Source organism: Oryzias latipes, chromosome 10 (assembly GCF_053564925.1).
Source record: "Oryzias latipes strain Hd-rR chromosome 10, Olatipes_Hd-rR_3.1".
NCBI lineage: Eukaryota > Metazoa > Chordata > Actinopteri > Beloniformes > Adrianichthyidae > Oryzias > Oryzias latipes.
Genome location: NC_136246.1, coordinates 9,246,690 through 9,262,912, shown reverse-complemented (window position 1 = coordinate 9,262,912; position 16,223 = coordinate 9,246,690). Strand labels below are relative to the sequence as shown.

The window sequence follows — 16,223 nt, the reverse complement described above, 5'->3', positions numbered from 1 at the left end:
CTTGGATCCGGTGGTGCCCTCGGCGACGTCGGACCCTCATCAAATAGCCAGGTTCATTGCTTGAAGTGAGTATGCCACACAGAAAGTCTGTCAATACAAATAATTAGGTTTCTTTTCTGATTCTCCAAGCTTTTTCTGCTGATTAGAGTCAGCGCTGGAGAATCCATAAAACGGGTTACTTGGGTGAGAACTCTGGTTTGTGATTGAAATTGAGAAGCTGGTTCTCAGGACAGCCACGTCCGCAAAGACTATTTTTGTAGAAGCTTGACGTGGTCGATGAATTCCTGAGAGCGTTTGTGGCTGATCATCGATCATACACCTCGAAAAGATGGGTGGGGCTCATTCACAAAATCTCACTAAAAAGAAAGACGGCACATTGCTCAGGTTCAGAAAGCTTTTCATAAAGTTTGGAAGTATATGGACAGTCAGGATCAGACATTAATCAAGTATTTGGATAAATGGGTTAAAGATTATGGATTTCATGGAAAGTTAAGCAGCCTCAGAGTGCAGGACAGAACAGAAGGAGGGGGAGCAGCTTCACAGATCAGAGTGCGCGTGCCCGAGCCTGCAGACAGGCGGATGAAAACTCGCAGAAAGGAGGGGTGATTTCTCCATTGTAAGCAGCTTTCTATGCTATTGTACGGCTTTCTATGCTCTCAGAATAAAAATACTTAGTGTTTTAGTGTGTATTTTAGTGTGTATTTTAGTGTTTAGGACATGGACGAGGGTAGATGCTCAGAAAAAGCTATAGAAAGTATCATTTCTTACAAAGCAGACGTGGATCAGTTTGTGCAGGACACACCTCCCTCTTGAATAAACATGATCAGACTCAGATGGCGGGTGTCGCCTTCCCTTTTTTAGTTCACTCTCCCCTGCTCATAAAAAGTTTGATTGCAGCCTTCTGACCCCACTTCTCAGGTCCCTGCATATCTGCTTGTAAATGAGGATTGACCCCTTAAAAGCATTCCAGAGGATCTCTGGTTCACTAACTCGCCTTACTTTTTTTTTTTTCAATGGACATGTCTGCTAATTTTTCTAAGTTTCAAAAAAGTTGGTTACCTTGAACCTCCAGTTTAGTTCTATTTCCAAAAATCACTTTTTTACATACAGCCACAGCACAGTAGTAAAGTCCAGCATCAGAGGAGCTAATGTTCTTCAAGAAGCTGTAGACACAACTCTGCAGAGGCTGAGTCTCTGTACCCCCGTCACAGTCACCATCACTGCTTCTTCTGGTGTAAATATAAGTGGAATGAGATTCCCCTTCAGTCTTTCTGAACCAGAACACTCTCTGTTCCTCTGGACATGCATCCTTTTTAAACTCAAAGAGAACTGAACACTGCAGAGCCGCAACGTCTCCTGCAGAAACCGGATCAACAGAACTTTGAACCACTGCAAGAAAAGCAGAGTGCGATCCTGGAAAAACAAATAAAAAAGACAAAAGATGAAAATGATCTAAAATACAATTTAACTTCTCTAAAATCTGTTTAAATAAAAGATCAAATCAATACTTACTTTTAACGTCAAGAAGCACTGCCCTCCGAAAGATTATGTCATAGTCTACAAGGGTTAAACAGTAATAGAAGGCAGAGTCACTTGGCTTTGCTTTTGCAAATTGAAAAATAAATTTTCCTTCTTGTTTGGTTGGAAAATGGCCGATCTTCTTCTCTCCAGCATCATACTTATGTCCATTTCCTAAGATTTCAGGCATCTTTCCAGAAACAACTTTGACTTAGAAAAATTTTCTTAAGTCTTTATGATTGTTGTAGTAGGAAAGGGTCACATCTTCTCCAGAATTTACTGTCTTTATTTCGAATCCTTCATCTGTACAACCTAAAACAATCGTAACACAACACGATAATTATTACAGTATAATCAATTCAATATTATAATCTGCATTTTGTCATATAATGCAAAAAAGAGAAACTTTTGTTTTTACAGTGTTATTGTTCTTATTTTTGAAACACATAAACAATCTGACCTTTTCTACTGATACTTACATCCAAGTTGAAGCATCAGCAGTGTGCAAAGTATGACACGCATTCTCTGGTCTGCAGAAAAAATTTAAATGTACTTGGCAAGCAAGAAACTGCAGATATTTGTTTTATTCAAAACAATTCTTAAGAGATAAAAATGAAAATAAAATAAAAACAAACTTCCGTCTACAGCCAGAACCATTCAACGGTGATGTCGAAGCCTGTGGTGGGTTCCTGCGGCAATGTCAATTTCGTCTCATTTTTGATCAGCTTCGTAAACAAAATGAAGCTACCAGATGATTGCTCAGTTTAAAACAACGCATTCGGTCGATTAGTGATCACGTGATTCATTTTCGAATACTGGCAATTGAAGCAGGTTGGCCCGACCTTGCTCTTAAAGGTATTTTTTATCACTCATTAAATGATAACATCAAAGACCCCCTCTGCTTACAGCCAGAAGCTCGTACCTTTGAAGAACTCACATCTGCTGCCCTTCGCTCCGATATTCGCCGGCGTGAACGCCAAACTGAAAGAACTCAAATTTCCCACTATTCCCACTGCTCAATCTTCTCCCAGAACTGAAAACACTGCTATCCACAAAGCTCCAGAAGAATAGATGCAAATAGGACATTCTAAGCTAACAGAAGAGGAACGTTGCAAAAATCGAGAGGAAGTTTCCAACTTCTTTTGCGGAAACCAGGGCCATCTTATGCCCCCTTGGTTCAAACTCCAGGAACCCTCTGCTTAAAGACAGGCCGCGGGTGGGTCACTCAAGTAATAACACAGAAAACAATTTCCTTTTCATTCCAGTCAAGATTTGTCTGCAATCTCAGGTTTTTAAATTAAATGCCTTAGTTGATTCCAGTGCCGAGCAGAGTCTTATTGATCAGCAACTGGTTATTAACTTTCCATACCCACAGAACCCCTGGAAAATCCTACTGAAGCCTCTGGTCTGGGTGGTCAACATCTTTCACGGATAACCCATCGCACCAAACCAGTACTACTAGTCTCGTCAGGTAACCATAGAGAATCTATCCAACTTCTCATAACCCAATCCACACACACACCCATAGTTTTGGGGTTCTCTTGGTTAAAACAACATAATCCTCAGTGCCCACCCCTGCTCTGATGAGAGTAAGAAGTTCAGAAAATGCATGTACTTTGCACACTGCTGATACTTCAACTTGGATGCAAGTATGTGTAGAAATGTCAGTGTTTAAAAGTAATGATAATAAAAGTTTAAAATAGTAGAATCTCAATAGTATAGGACCTGCACCTGCACGTTGGCACAGTGGTTAGCACTCTTGCCTTCTTGCTGTGAGGCAAGTCCCGGCTGGGGGGACCTGAAATAAAACATCAATATGGAACCTTACTGTGTGGAGTTTGCATGTTCTCCCCGTGCATGTGTGGGTTTTTCTCCGGGGTCTCCGGCTTCCTCCCACTGTCCAAAAACATGCTCCATAAGTCAATTGGAAACTCTAATTTGTCCCTGAGTGTGAGTGTGCATGGGAGTGTGATTGTATGGGTGTGTGATTGTGGCCCTGTGACAGACTGGCGAACTGTCCAGAATGTCCCCTGCCTTCGCCCACAAGTGACCGGGATAGGCTCCGGCAGCCCCGTGACCCCGAAAGAGATAAAACTTCAGAAGATGAATGAATGAATGAAGGAATGATAATAATATTGATAAGCTATCATCTTTTTGCATAGTATGATAAACTGAAGAAAATGATAATGTAACAACTTTTTGTGTTATAATTATTTTAGGATGTACAGATGAGGGATTTGAGACAAAGACAGTAGACGCTGGAGAAGATGTGACCCTTCTCTGTAACAACTTACAGCTTAACCTTTGGATTCTTTTTTCTGGATCAAAAGTATTTCCGGAAAGAGCCTGAAATCGTAGGACAAAGATTCAGCAAAAACAACACTGTTCACTTTACAACCAAAGAATAAGACGTAAGATTATTTCTGCAGATTTCAAAAGCAAAGCCGAGTAACTATTAATGTTCTATTAATGTTTATCACTTAAAGGCTTCAAAATAATTTTTTTTTTTTTTTAACTTGTCCTGTCCAACAGCTGGGCAAACAGGTGAGAGCTGAAGGCCTCTTGTGTTGGACATATTTTACTTTAACAACTGGGGTTCTGAATTTTCTGACAAACCAGAGGTATGTCTGAATAAACCCCTTTTGTTATCAAGGCCAAACTCTATTAATTTTAATCGTATTTGAGGATTTTTTGTGTTGGATTGGACGGAAAATGAAAGGAGGGAAGAAAAGAGAGATGTTAGAGAAGAGGGGGGGGTTGGAAGGGTAATTATGGGGGGTGGTGTAAAACCATGAAGCAGCATAAAGCAACAAGTTGCTGGATGTTTATCAATACGGTGAGGTTCAGATGTAATACAAAACTAAAAGGGGCGGGGCCTGTCCACACACACATTCAAATGTTATAAACACACCTGTTGGCTGCACACCTGTTGGCTGCAAAAATGCACACCTGTTGGCTGCAAAAATGTCCACATGTCAACATGTACATAATACAGATAGTGTGTACATGCATACTTATGTCTTCAGACCAACTAGTGTGAAATATTTCATTCAATCACGCTAAGTGACCACCTGTGCTCAATTGAGTGTTTATGTTCTTCTTAAATGGATGGTGGAATGTGAAAAGAAGGAGGGAGAGTTCCCAGCCATCCCCACACCAAGACCCCCGCCGCAGCAGGTGCGGCAGCCAGAACCCCCCAACGCCACACGGCAGTAGGCAGAGAACAACCGCCCCCCGCGTGACCACATCTGCCACCCAGGCCAGGGCCAGCAGGACTGCCCCGAGGCGCCCAGAGCCAGAGAGCAGGGAGGCACGGAGGGACAGAGAGCGCAGCCCCGGCCCAACCAGGAGAGCAGCCCGCCTGCGCGCCAGGAGGGCCCGGCACTGGGCCCCACCCGAGAAGGGTGCCAGCAGCCCTAGGCGAGCGCCTCATCACCACCCAGGAGTTCTGGCGCATCCTCCCGCCCCACCCCAGGTACGGGCCAGGACCCCCCAAGGGAGACCCGATCCACGCTCCAGGCAGCCACCCACCCGGCCCATGGTGGGTCCAGGAAGGATTAAGGCAGGGGCCAGCCGCCCCCGCCCAGGAGGAGGGCACTAGGAAAAGAGGGGGTCCAATTTTAAGATTCAAAATAAAATAATCTTAAAATGAAATTAAAGGTATGGGTTTTATTGAATATCTTATAGCATCTTTAAACATTATTTTTAGCGAACGTTACATTTTTGTCAGTTTAAAGGTGTTTAGACACATTTCTGACCAGAAGCTTTCATCTGTGCTAATGCTCAAATCTGCTTCCCATTTTGTTATCAGAATTGAAATGTTGTCATCTAGGTTGCATAAGAGATTGTATGTTTTGGAGAGAGTTTTAATAATTGAAAAAATAATAAGAGTTAACAAATTCTGGTAGCTTTAAGTTATTGTTTTTGTAATTAAACTTTGTAGTAATTATAGATTTAAGTTGCTGGTATTCCAAAAAGTTATTTATTCCATGTTTTTCTTACTGTAAAGTACCTGGGTGTTATGAATCTTCTATCAATAATTAAGTGCTCTAGTAGGGTTACGCCCCCTGGTTGCCAAACTGGGAAGTGTAACATTTTTTTGTTAATGAGGATATCTGGGTTGTTCCAGATGGGTGTCATTTTGCACTGTAAAAGCGAGGAGTTTGACACTTTAACAAATTCCCACCAGGCTGGTAAGTGGCGTTTATATTAATACTATTTCCCTCTGACTCCAATGTTAACAAAAATCTAAGTTTACATGAAAAAAGTTTTGAAGAGCATGGTTTTTGGCTGACCAGAAGTCATATTGTACAGCTACACCGAAGTTTTCTCACATTCGAGAGTCCCAGACCTTACTTCATATAAACCATTTTATTGTGTTTTGAATGAAGGTAAAGGGAGACAAAATCAAGTTACAACAAAAACTTGAATACTTAAAAATGGAACGTAAAGTATGTAAAGAGAAGCTTTGTAAATTGGTAGATAATCTAAAACATAACTAAACCAACCTTCAGAATCATGAAGCTGCACCCTCGTGTATAAATACAGCTAATGCCACAAAAAGTGAGTCTTCATGAGGAAGAGAAAGAGGAAGATGTTTGGAAAGAGATTGAGCACATGTAGTGTAAGTTGCTCAATCTGCTTATTATGTTCATTTTCTATTTTTTTTCATTTATTTTTCACAAAAATATATCCATGGTATTTTTGAAATTTCATTAAGATCTTCTCACTTGCAGTTGGTCTCAGCCCTTGTTGACAGCTTGTTTCGGCCTTGGGCTGTGTAAGTCTGTACCTGCGGTCTAGAGCCAATCATAACAACTAAAGCCACCACTGTGAGATGACAAAATATGTTGTTTTAAGTAATGGAAAGTTTTTCTTGTTATATTTCCACTGGGGTTGTAACTGAGATGGCAGTGTGATTAGCAGCCAATCAGTTCATTCTAAAATTGTTCCCTCCCTTTTTTTTAGCCACAACAAAGAAAATCCTCCTCTAATGCGACATAAGTCATCTGCAGACCAGAGAATAAGAAGTTCAGAAAATGCATGTTGTACTTTGTACACTGCTGATACTTCAACTTGGATGTAAGTATGTGCAGAAATTTCAGTGTTTCAGAAATAAGGATAATGATAATAACAGTTATTGTCTTGTTGTACAATATGACAAAATGCAGATTATAATATTGAATTGATTATACCGTAGTAATTGTGTTGTCTTACAACTGTTTTAGGTTGTACAGATGAGGGATTTGAAATAAAGACAGTAAACGCTGGAGAAGATGTGACCCTGTCCTATTACAACAATCATAAAGACTTTAGAACATTTTTCTGGGTCAAAGTTGTTCCTGGAAAAATGCCTGAAATCTTAGGAAAGGGACACAAGTATGATGCTGGAGAGAAGAAGATCGGTCATTCTTCAACCAAACAAGAAGAAGGAAAATTTATTTTTCAAATTGCAAAAGCAAAACCGAGTGACTTAGCCTTCTATTACTGTTTAACCCTTGTAGACTACGACATAATCTTTAGGAAGGCAGTGCTTCTTGACGTTAAAAGTAAGTATGGATTTGATGTTTTAGTTGTTTAAAAACTAATTTTAGAGAAGGTAAATTGCATATTAGAAATAAAATATAAACATTTCTGAGATCATTTTCATCTTTTGTTGTTTCGTTTTTATTTGTTTTCCAGGACCACGCTCTAATTTTCCTGCAGTGGTTCAAAGTTCTGTTGATCCGGTTTCTGCAGGAGACGTTGTGGCTCTGCAGTGTTCAGTTCTCTCTGAGTTTAAAAATGATGCATGTCCAGAGGAACAGAGAGTGTTCTGGTTCAGAAAGACTGAAGGGGAATCTCATCCCACTTATATTTACGCCAGAAGAAGCAGTGATGGTGACTGTGACGGGGGTACAGAGACTCAGCCTCTGCAGAGTTGTGTCTACAGCTTCTTGAAGAACGTCAGCTCCTCTGATGCTGGACTTTACTACTGTGCTGTGGCTGCATGTGGAAAAGTGGTTTTTGGAAATGGAACAAAACTGGATGTTCAAGGTAACATACTTTTTCTTAAAATAAATTACTAATTTTTAATAAATAGTTTTTGACAATAATAATTCTTGATTTCTATTCCAGGTGATGGCACTCATAACAACTTATTTTTCTTTCTGTTTGTTGGAACCTTGGTTTTCAGTCTCATGATGGTAACATTTCTGATTTGTGTCGTATCAAAAAAGTCTTGTGATGTCTGCAAAGGTAAGAGGATATACAGGTTTTTGCACGTATTTCTTTTAATAAAACATACAACTTTGCATATTTGCAAAAGTTCATAGTTTAGGAATTAGACTTTTAACCTTTTAAACTTTTTTTTACTAAAACAGTGTATTTGGCCTGTAAAGCAAGGTCTGAAACAGTCAAAGATGAACAGCAAAGCCAAGAGGTAAGGAAATTACATTTAGCTGAAAATATTTTACCAAACTTGTGCATTTCCAAAAAGTTTTTAACTTTGATTTTGTTTTATTAGATAAATCAAAACAATGTCGTTTATGCTACAACAGTCTTTGCCAAGAAAAAAGCTGATAAGACAAGGGGAAGAAAAGGAGCAGCAAAGGAAGAGACCATCTACAGTGATGTGAGAGTATATGAGGAAGATTAACACTGCATTACACTGAAAACAGGAAATCATATGTCTATGATGATTGTATGACAAACATATACATTTCTTTTAGTTCAAGATTTGCATTTGACTTTTGTCTAAAACTGTTTCTTATTCTTTTTTTTATTGTACTTTCACCAAAAACAGAAGCTAAAAGAACCGAAAAACCTGATGTTAAAACTGTGATGTATCACTGCCTTGAAAAAATCCCTGTAATCAAAAATGTTTTTCATATGAATATCAATAATACGATAATAATGTCAGAATATTTGAACTGTACTGCAATTTTCTTTTAATTTATATTCATTTGTTTTTTTAGAAGATTTTTTGTGGTTCTTTTTTTGTTTGGAATCCCATTCTCAATCCGTGATACGACAGATGTTTGTTTTATTATTTATTATTATCTTTTAGGGTGACAAAATAATATTACAACTTTACTTGGTTCTTTTTTGGTGAATAAAAAAGATTAGTAAAAATAAAGAAAAACTGTTTTGACGTTTCAGCTTATTAATAAAAAAAACAAACAAGATGTTTTAAGGCTGTGAAACTCCTCACTTCACACTCTCTACACTTTTCTAAGACAGACATGAACATTTTTACACTTTTCTCATTTGTTTGATCTCTTCAAAGAAAACTAAGTCCAATATAGAATAAAAATATGCACCAGTGCAATCATGCAGTTTGAAGTGATGACAGATTAGAAATGAATGGCGCTCCATGAGGGAAAGCTGTGTAGTTTGTAATTCTTTCTGCAAATAGTGAATCCCTGGTGAAAAAATAAACAAGATTTTTCTTTTTACAAATGGTGGTGGTAAAATCAACATCACTCAGATCCAGTGGGGAATTGCGCATTACAAATGGGCCTTTAGTAGTGCTATGTCTGAATCACTCAACCCCTCACTAACCATTTTCCGACGCAGAAACGAGATTTGCATAGCATATTAAAAATTCCTGTAGCTACAATAAATGCCTCTAAATAAACTGAAGAAACAAAACAGTAAACAAATGTCGTTATGGAATTTTAGCCAGCAAAAAAAATTGAAAATAACCACATACATTTGGAATATTATTTATCATTTTACTCATCAAAAAATCGGATATTTAAAGACGAAATGCAACCACCGGGGGGACAGTCTACCAGCTGTCCCCAACCTACCCCCTTCCTCATACAACCTCATATTAGGGTGAAGGGGTGGGGGGTTTAGCCTGCGATGCGCCTTGGGGGGGAGCTACTTGGCAGTGGTACCCCTCCCATGGTTGCCGTATGGAGTGGGCCCCCCCTCTTTCGGTTTTATTTGCACCTTAGACATGTAGGGCCCTTGGTAGGGGGGGGTGCTTGGACATCACTGCCAGCAAGCAGCAGATGTCCTCTTAGCACCCTACCTGCCAATTTTAACCGCACCTTAAACATTTAGGGCCCCTTGGTGGGGAGGGTGAGGGGACATCACTGTGAGTAATCAGGAGATGTCCCCTCAGTGCCCTACCCGCCAATTTTAACTGCACCCCCCTTAGTACACACACCCCTTCCCCCTCAATATATACACTCCAACACATAACACACACACATGCACACACACTCCCCCACAAACACACATACACGCACACACACATTTTACAAGGAAGGTGGGACCTAGGACCATCTGTCCCCTACCCCTTCTCTGGTGGGGAGTACGGGTCCCTTGGCGGCGGCTGCCGTGTCCCCTGGGTGCCGGTCTCCTGGGCCCGGCGGTGCTCTCTCCGCTCGGGGGTGGGGTTCACATTACACCTGAGCTGGGGGTGTCCGTGTCCCTGGGGGTGGGTTCGGGTCCTTGCCCCTGGGCAATGGGCCCCGCCAAACTTCCAACAGTGGCCGAGCCTGGTCGGGCCATGTTTACAACACCCCTTGTGGGCCCCCCTTTTTCCCTGGGGTGCTCCCCTCCGGGGTGGGGGTGGCTGCCCCTGCCTTGTTCCTCCCTGGACCAACCGTGGGCCGAGTGGGTGGCTGCCTGGAGCGCGGAGCGGGTCTCCCTTGGGGGGTCCTGACTCGTACCTGGGGTTGGGGCGGGGGGATGCCCGGAACTCCTGGGTGGTGATGGGGTGCTCGTCTGGGGCTGTGGGTGCCCTTCTCGGGTGGGGCCCTGCGTTGGGCTCTTCCGGTGCGGCGGGGGGGCTGTTCTCCTGGTTGGGCTGGGGCGCCGCTCTCTTTCCCCCGTGCTTCCCTGCTCTCTGGCTCTGGGGGCCTCGCGGCGGTCCTGCTGGTCCTGGCCTGGGTGGCAGATTTGGTCGCCCGGGGGGCGGTTGTCCCCTGCCTACTGCCGTGTGGCGTTGGGGGGATTCCGGCTGCCGCTGCTGCTGCGGCGGGGGTCTGTGTGTGGGGGTGGCTGGGCGCTCCTCCTCCTTCTTTTCACATTCCACCATCCATTTTAGAAGAACATAAACACTCACCTGAGCACAGGTGTTAGCTCACCTTTGCATTAATAGTTTGCATGATTGAATGAATGAAAGATCTCACACTAGTTGGTTTAAGGGCATAGGTATGCGTGTGTGAACACTATCTGTTTTGTGTACATGTTGACATGTGGACATTTTTTGCAGCTAGCAGGTGTGTTGATGACATCTCAGTGTGTGTGTGGACAGGCCCCGCCCTTTTTGTACTACATTTGAGCCTTGCCGTAATGATAAACAACCAGTAAACTTGTCTGCTCTATGCTGCTTCATGGTCTTATCCCCCCCCTCCCACTATCACCCCCCCCTCTCTAACGTCCCTCTCTCTTCTTCCCCCCTTTCCTTTTCCGTCCGGTCCAACACCAAAGATTTTCAAACATAATTGAATTTAATAAAGTTTGGCCTCAATTACAAAAGGGGTTTATTCAGTCATACCTCTGGTTTGTCTGAAGATTAATAACCCCTACTGTTAAAGTAAAATATGTCCAACACAAGAGGCCTCAGCTCTCATCTGTCTGCCCAGCTGTTGGACAGGACAAGTTAAAAAAAAAAAAAAAAAACAACTTGACCAACCCCGACTACTGGTCTGGCCCGCCGGTGCACCCAGACTCTGCCACGCTGATCCTGAGCTCTGTACCTGACCCAATGTCGGCTTTGGAATCCCAGCCAGCCCCTGTACCGCCGACGCATCTTGAATTGGCCACACCAGCCCCAGACTTTATGCTTGACCCACCAGTTCCATGTTTGCCTGGTTCCCTAGACCTGCCTCCCGGCCGTCTTCTTCTGGAACCACCTCGTCTGCCACGCCGGTCAGCGCGACCTCTCGGCCGTCCTCCGGACCCGCCACGCTGGTCAGCGTGGCCCCCTGGCCAGCCTCCTGGCCTTCCTCTGGACCCGCCACGCCGGTCAGCACGGCCTCCAGGCCGTCCTCCGGACCTGCCTCGCCGGACACCACAGCTTCCCGGCCGTCCTCCAGACATACTTTGTCTGCCTCGCTGCACTGCGTGGCCTCCTGGCCGTCCTCCAGACTCATCGTCTCGGCCTTGCTGGTGTGCCCAACCCAGCCTCCTAGGACTCTGTTGCCCTTCAAAGTTCGTCCTCCGGGCTCCCTCCTCCTTGGTTGACTTTTGGAACCTCGGTGCGGTTCTTTGAGGGGGGGGGGGGGGGGGGGGGGGTATTGTCATGGTTTGGATTTCTTTGTATTGGTTTTTGCTTTCCATCATGTTTGAGTTGTGTTTCCTGTTTTATTTTGGAAGGTTTCCTGTTTTGTCATCCTTTGAGTTTTACTTCCTTGGTCCCAATCTCTCCTGATAATGTTCACCTGTGTCTTGTCTGTCCTGTCTGTATTTAAGTCATGGCTGTGTTTGGTTGTAATGCTGGAATGCTGGTGCGAGGCGAGGCGAGGCGAGGCGAGGCAAGGCGAGGCAAGTTTATTTGTATAGCACAATTCGTACACAAAGTAATTCAAGGTGCTTAATGCTCTCCTTCTATCTTATTGCTGCAGCTAGAGGCTCAATAAATATAGCAAAAAGAGAGGGAGAGAGTGGGCAACCCTGTCTGGTTCCTCTTCCAAGAACGAACCCGTCAGAAGTTTGTTAGTTCTGACTGATGCATTTGGGTTGTGATATAATATTTTAATCCAATTGATGAATGATTCCCCTAACCCAAACTTGTGGAGGGCAGCAATGACCCTCCAGTTTACTCTGTCAAATGCTTTTTCAGCATACAATGAGAGTATGGTCATTTCCTGGTTTTTGATATTGGCAAAGTCTATTAAGTTACCAAGTCTGCGGATGTTGTCACTCGAGTGTCTGCCTTTGATGATTCCGTTTTGAATTATGTGAGGAGTAATTTTTTCTATTCTCTGTGAATGGCAAATGGTAAATGGCGTATACTTGTATAGCGCTTTTCTACCTACAAGGCTGTGAAGAATAGTTAGAAACTGCCTTTAACTTTTATTACACTAATGGTTTAAACTTAATTCACTGAGCATGTATTGTCATCTCAAAATTATATTACATTTGAAGACAGCACAGCCAAGCTATTGTTTTCACAGTTTATTCTCATCTTCCCTCTTTTCTGTGCATGTGTGTTCTACTGAGCAGGCCTCAGACTTATCTTCACTTTAGCCTTGGAGCTTCTCTCCAGCAGTAACCTGTGGGCGTGATTTTCACACGAGGTCCATCGGATGATCTTCTGAATATGCAAATGCAGGGTTTTTATACCAACCCCATCCCTGAGCTCGTTGGTTCGGACTTTGAATGCACCATGTTCATCTGTCTGTCCCCTTCGTGTTTGTGCGAAGTAAAACCTCCACAAAAGACAAGTAACTGTCTCTGAGTCATTATTTCTGTGTGCAAGAAACTGACGGGGTACAAACTAAAATTTAATACAGTCCTTTCTAGAGAATCCAGTTTCTTTACATTTGGTCCTTCTGAACCGGCCCTGGACATCGCTGGAACCCCTGGGGGGGGTTGCCCGAAAACCGCATGCGGTCTGAGATCACATCCTCAGCATTGAAACATCCGCCTTCAGGATCGGCGGCCCTTGCCCTTGGATCCGGTGGTGCCCTCGGCGACGTCGGACCCTCATCAAATAGCCAGGTTCATTGCTTGAAGTGAGTATGCCACACAGAAAGTCTGTCAATACAAATAATTAGGTTTCTTTTCTGATTCTCCAAGCTTTTTCTGCTGATTAGAGTCAGCGCTGGAGAATCCATAAAACGGGTTACTTGGGTGAGAACTCTGGTTTGTGATTGAAATTGAGAAGCTGGTTCTCAGGACAGCCACGTCCGCAAAGACTATTTTTGTAGAAGCTTGACGTGGTCGATGAATTCCTGAGAGCGTTTGTGGCTGATCATCGATCATACACCTCGAAAAGATGGGTGGGGCTCATTCACAAAATCTCACTAAAAAGAAAGACGGCACATTGCTCAGGTTCAGAAAGCTTTTCATAAAGTTTGGAAGTATATGGACAGTCAGGATCAGACATTAATCAAGTATTTGGATAAATGGGTTAAAGATTATGGATTTCATGGAAAGTTAAGCAGCCTCAGAGTGCAGGACAGAACAGAAGGAGGGGGAGCAGCTTCACAGATCAGAGTGCGCGTGCCCGAGCCTGCAGACAGGCGGATGAAAACTCGCAGAAAGGAGGGGTGATTTCTCCATTGTAAGCAGCTTTCTATGCTATTGTACGGCTTTCTATGCTCTCAGAATAAAAATACTTAGTGTTTTAGTGTGTATTTTAGTGTGTATTTTAGTGTTTAGGACATGGACGAGGGTAGATGCTCAGAAAAAGCTATAGAAAGTATCATTTCTTACAAAGCAGACGTGGATCAGTTTGTGCAGGACACACCTCCCTCTTGAATAAACATGATCAGACTCAGATGGCGGGTGTCGCCTTCCCTTTTTTAGTTCACTCTCCCCTGCTCATAAAACGTTTGATTGCAGCCTTCTGACCCCACTTCTCAGGTCCCTGCATATCTGCTTGTAAATGAGGATTGACCCCTTAAAAGCATTCCAGAGGATCTCTGGTTCACTAACTCGCCTTACTTTTTTTTTTTTCAATGGACATGTCTGCTAATTTTTCTAAGTTTCAACTCTCAGGGCAATAAGTGCAGTAAATCTAAACTCCAGCTGGCCCAAACTCAGGTTAAAATTTTTTGGGACATTTAGTTTCTGTTTCTAGCAAAATTATATCTCTCCCCGGACCCCACCGCCTTATCTGATCAGCCCCCCACCTTTACTCACTCGCTGTAAGCTGCAGCTGCTTGCGTGGCTGATAGTCGAAACACTGTGACCTGTGATTCTCTTGTGCGAATTCTCCAGAATCACATGCAGTATGCTCTACTCCCTTCCGTTCAAACTTTCCTATTAGTCAACAAAGATGTTTTTACCGTTTCACTGTGTCCGTGTATGATTTATTTATTTACGACCTAACGTTCATGGTGCTGTTGAAATGAGATGCGGTTCTTGTCTGATCCCCTTTGAATGTGTTTTTTACAAATTTTTTATTTTTTGCCTAACTTTTTGTTTTCATGCCTGGTTCTACTGACACCATTGATGATTTACATGATTATTTGAAGGAAGCTGTGAGAACAAAGGAACGCATTGAGTCTGCCTCCAGCTCTCTCCTCCCCACAGACTCTGAGTCCTGACCAGAAGATCTCTGTCGGTGACCTGCTTTACCTGAATGCCATTCAACGGACTGATTGGTCACACCCGAGGTGGACAGGACCCTTCAAGGTTCTCCTCGCTATGCCAACTGCAGTCCGACTTGCTGAACGACCCTCCTGGATTAACGTAAGCCACTGTAAATTGCTGAGAGCCTATGAGACTGACATTTTGAGACACATCCCTGGTTGAAGTCCAACTACGAAGCCGCTGCAGTGTGACACTACTCCTGGCGAGGGGCGCTCCCTGGAGTGTTTCCTCTAGCACTCCTCTCTTCCAGCTACAGTGAGCTTCGAACCAGCTAACATGGGTCCAACTGTTCCTCGTGGTTTCATCTTGTACTTTTATTCCCTCTTCCTCTGGACATCTCACTCACATCATCAGGTCTGGGTCCCCACTTTATTGGTTTACTTCTGGTGGAGTGTACTGATAAAACTAGTCACTCCGGTCCTCTGTGTGTTGTTTTTCTTTTTTCTTTTGGTCACCTGTTTGATTCCCTGTGTCAAATGAATGATCGCCAAGATACTGTCGGGGCGACTCTATCAGCATTATGCCTACAATTAACCTAATTCGCATCCACTCGTGGTTGAAACTGGTCTTTAAAGTGTTATTTTCTTTTGTTGTTCTTTTATTGGATTTACATTTCTTTATTTTCTTTATTTCCTACTTTGTTTCTTGTACTATGTAACTTTAATTAATGATTTTGTGCCGAGGTTTGGACTGGTGATGCATGCGTATCCTTACGGATGGTTGCCGAGGGGCACGGAGCCGTTGATGAGTTTTGCCCTCCCTGACTGCTCAATGAATGTTTCACACAGATGGTATAAGTTTAGCCCTGGAGGTTTTCGCATCAACACTCATGTATCACCTACCACCTCTGATATGCTCATTTATTCACGTTGATTTTATGTTTTCTTTTGTATTTACATGTACCTATACACTTTTGTTTTCGATGCAGAGCCAATATGCTGCCTATACTGAAAATCTTCGTGAAATGGTATTTGGTTGATGATGAGAAGTGTTCTGCTGACTTTCCATATATAATTTTGATATGACAAACAGGGGGGTATGTGAAGAATAGTTAGAAACTGCCTTTAATTTTTATTACACTAATGGTTTAAACTTAATTCACTGAGCATGTATTGTCATCTCAAAATTATATTACATTTGAAGACAGCACAGCCAAGCTATTGGTTTCACAGTTTATTCTCATCCTCTTTTTTTTCTGTGCATGTGTGTTCTGCTGAGCAGGCCTCAGACTTATCTTCACTTTAGCCTTGGAGCTTCTCTCCAGCAGTAACCTGTGGGCGTGATTTTCACACGAGGTCCATCGGATGATCTCCTGAATATGCAAATGCAGGGTTTTTATACCAACCCCATCCCTGAGCTCGTTGGTTCGGACTTTGAATGCACCATGTTCATCTGTCTGTCCCCTTCGTGTTTGTGCGAAGTAAAACCTCCACAAAAGATAA

At 43.0% G+C, this 16,223-nt stretch overlaps 1 protein-coding gene, 1 long non-coding RNA gene and 1 pseudogene across 2 annotated transcripts; 2 read left to right on the top strand and 1 right to left on the bottom strand.

Annotated features, from left to right (window-relative positions):
- Positions 1–1,040: 1,040 nt before the first annotated feature.
- LOC144994703 (uncharacterized) lies at positions 1,041–2,040 on the bottom strand (annotated as a pseudogene).
- A 4,267-nt stretch (positions 2,041–6,307) lies between these two features.
- Positions 6,308–8,881, top strand: LOC144994702 (uncharacterized). The gene is made up of 6 exons (XM_078953510.1): positions 6,308–6,600; positions 6,747–7,067; positions 7,201–7,554; positions 7,636–7,755; positions 7,881–7,939; positions 8,024–8,881. Exons 1-6 carry the CDS (start codon positions 6,558–6,560, stop codon positions 8,153–8,155), a joined length of 1,029 nt encoding a protein of 342 aa, XP_078809636.1. The 5' UTR covers positions 6,308–6,557; the 3' UTR covers positions 8,156–8,881.
- A 2,969-nt stretch (positions 8,882–11,850) lies between these two features.
- On the top strand, positions 11,851–16,223 carry LOC144994701 (uncharacterized). The gene is made up of 2 exons (XR_013658299.1): positions 11,851–12,905; positions 12,975–16,223. It is a non-coding gene; the product is annotated as an uncharacterized LOC144994701 (long non-coding RNA).

Bases quoted from the DNA above. Each gene is read 5' to 3' on its own strand.
- LOC144994702 (XM_078953510.1), top strand. From the start codon at position 6,558: ATGCATGTTGTACTTTGTACACTGCTGATACTTCAACTTGGAT. The intron at 7,068-7,200 runs GTAAGTATGGAT...TTTGTTTTCCAG, and splicing joins AGTGCTTCTTGACGTTAAAA to GACCACGCTCTAATTTTCCT. The intron at 7,555-7,635 runs GTAACATACTTT...TTTCTATTCCAG, and splicing joins AACAAAACTGGATGTTCAAG to GTGATGGCACTCATAACAAC.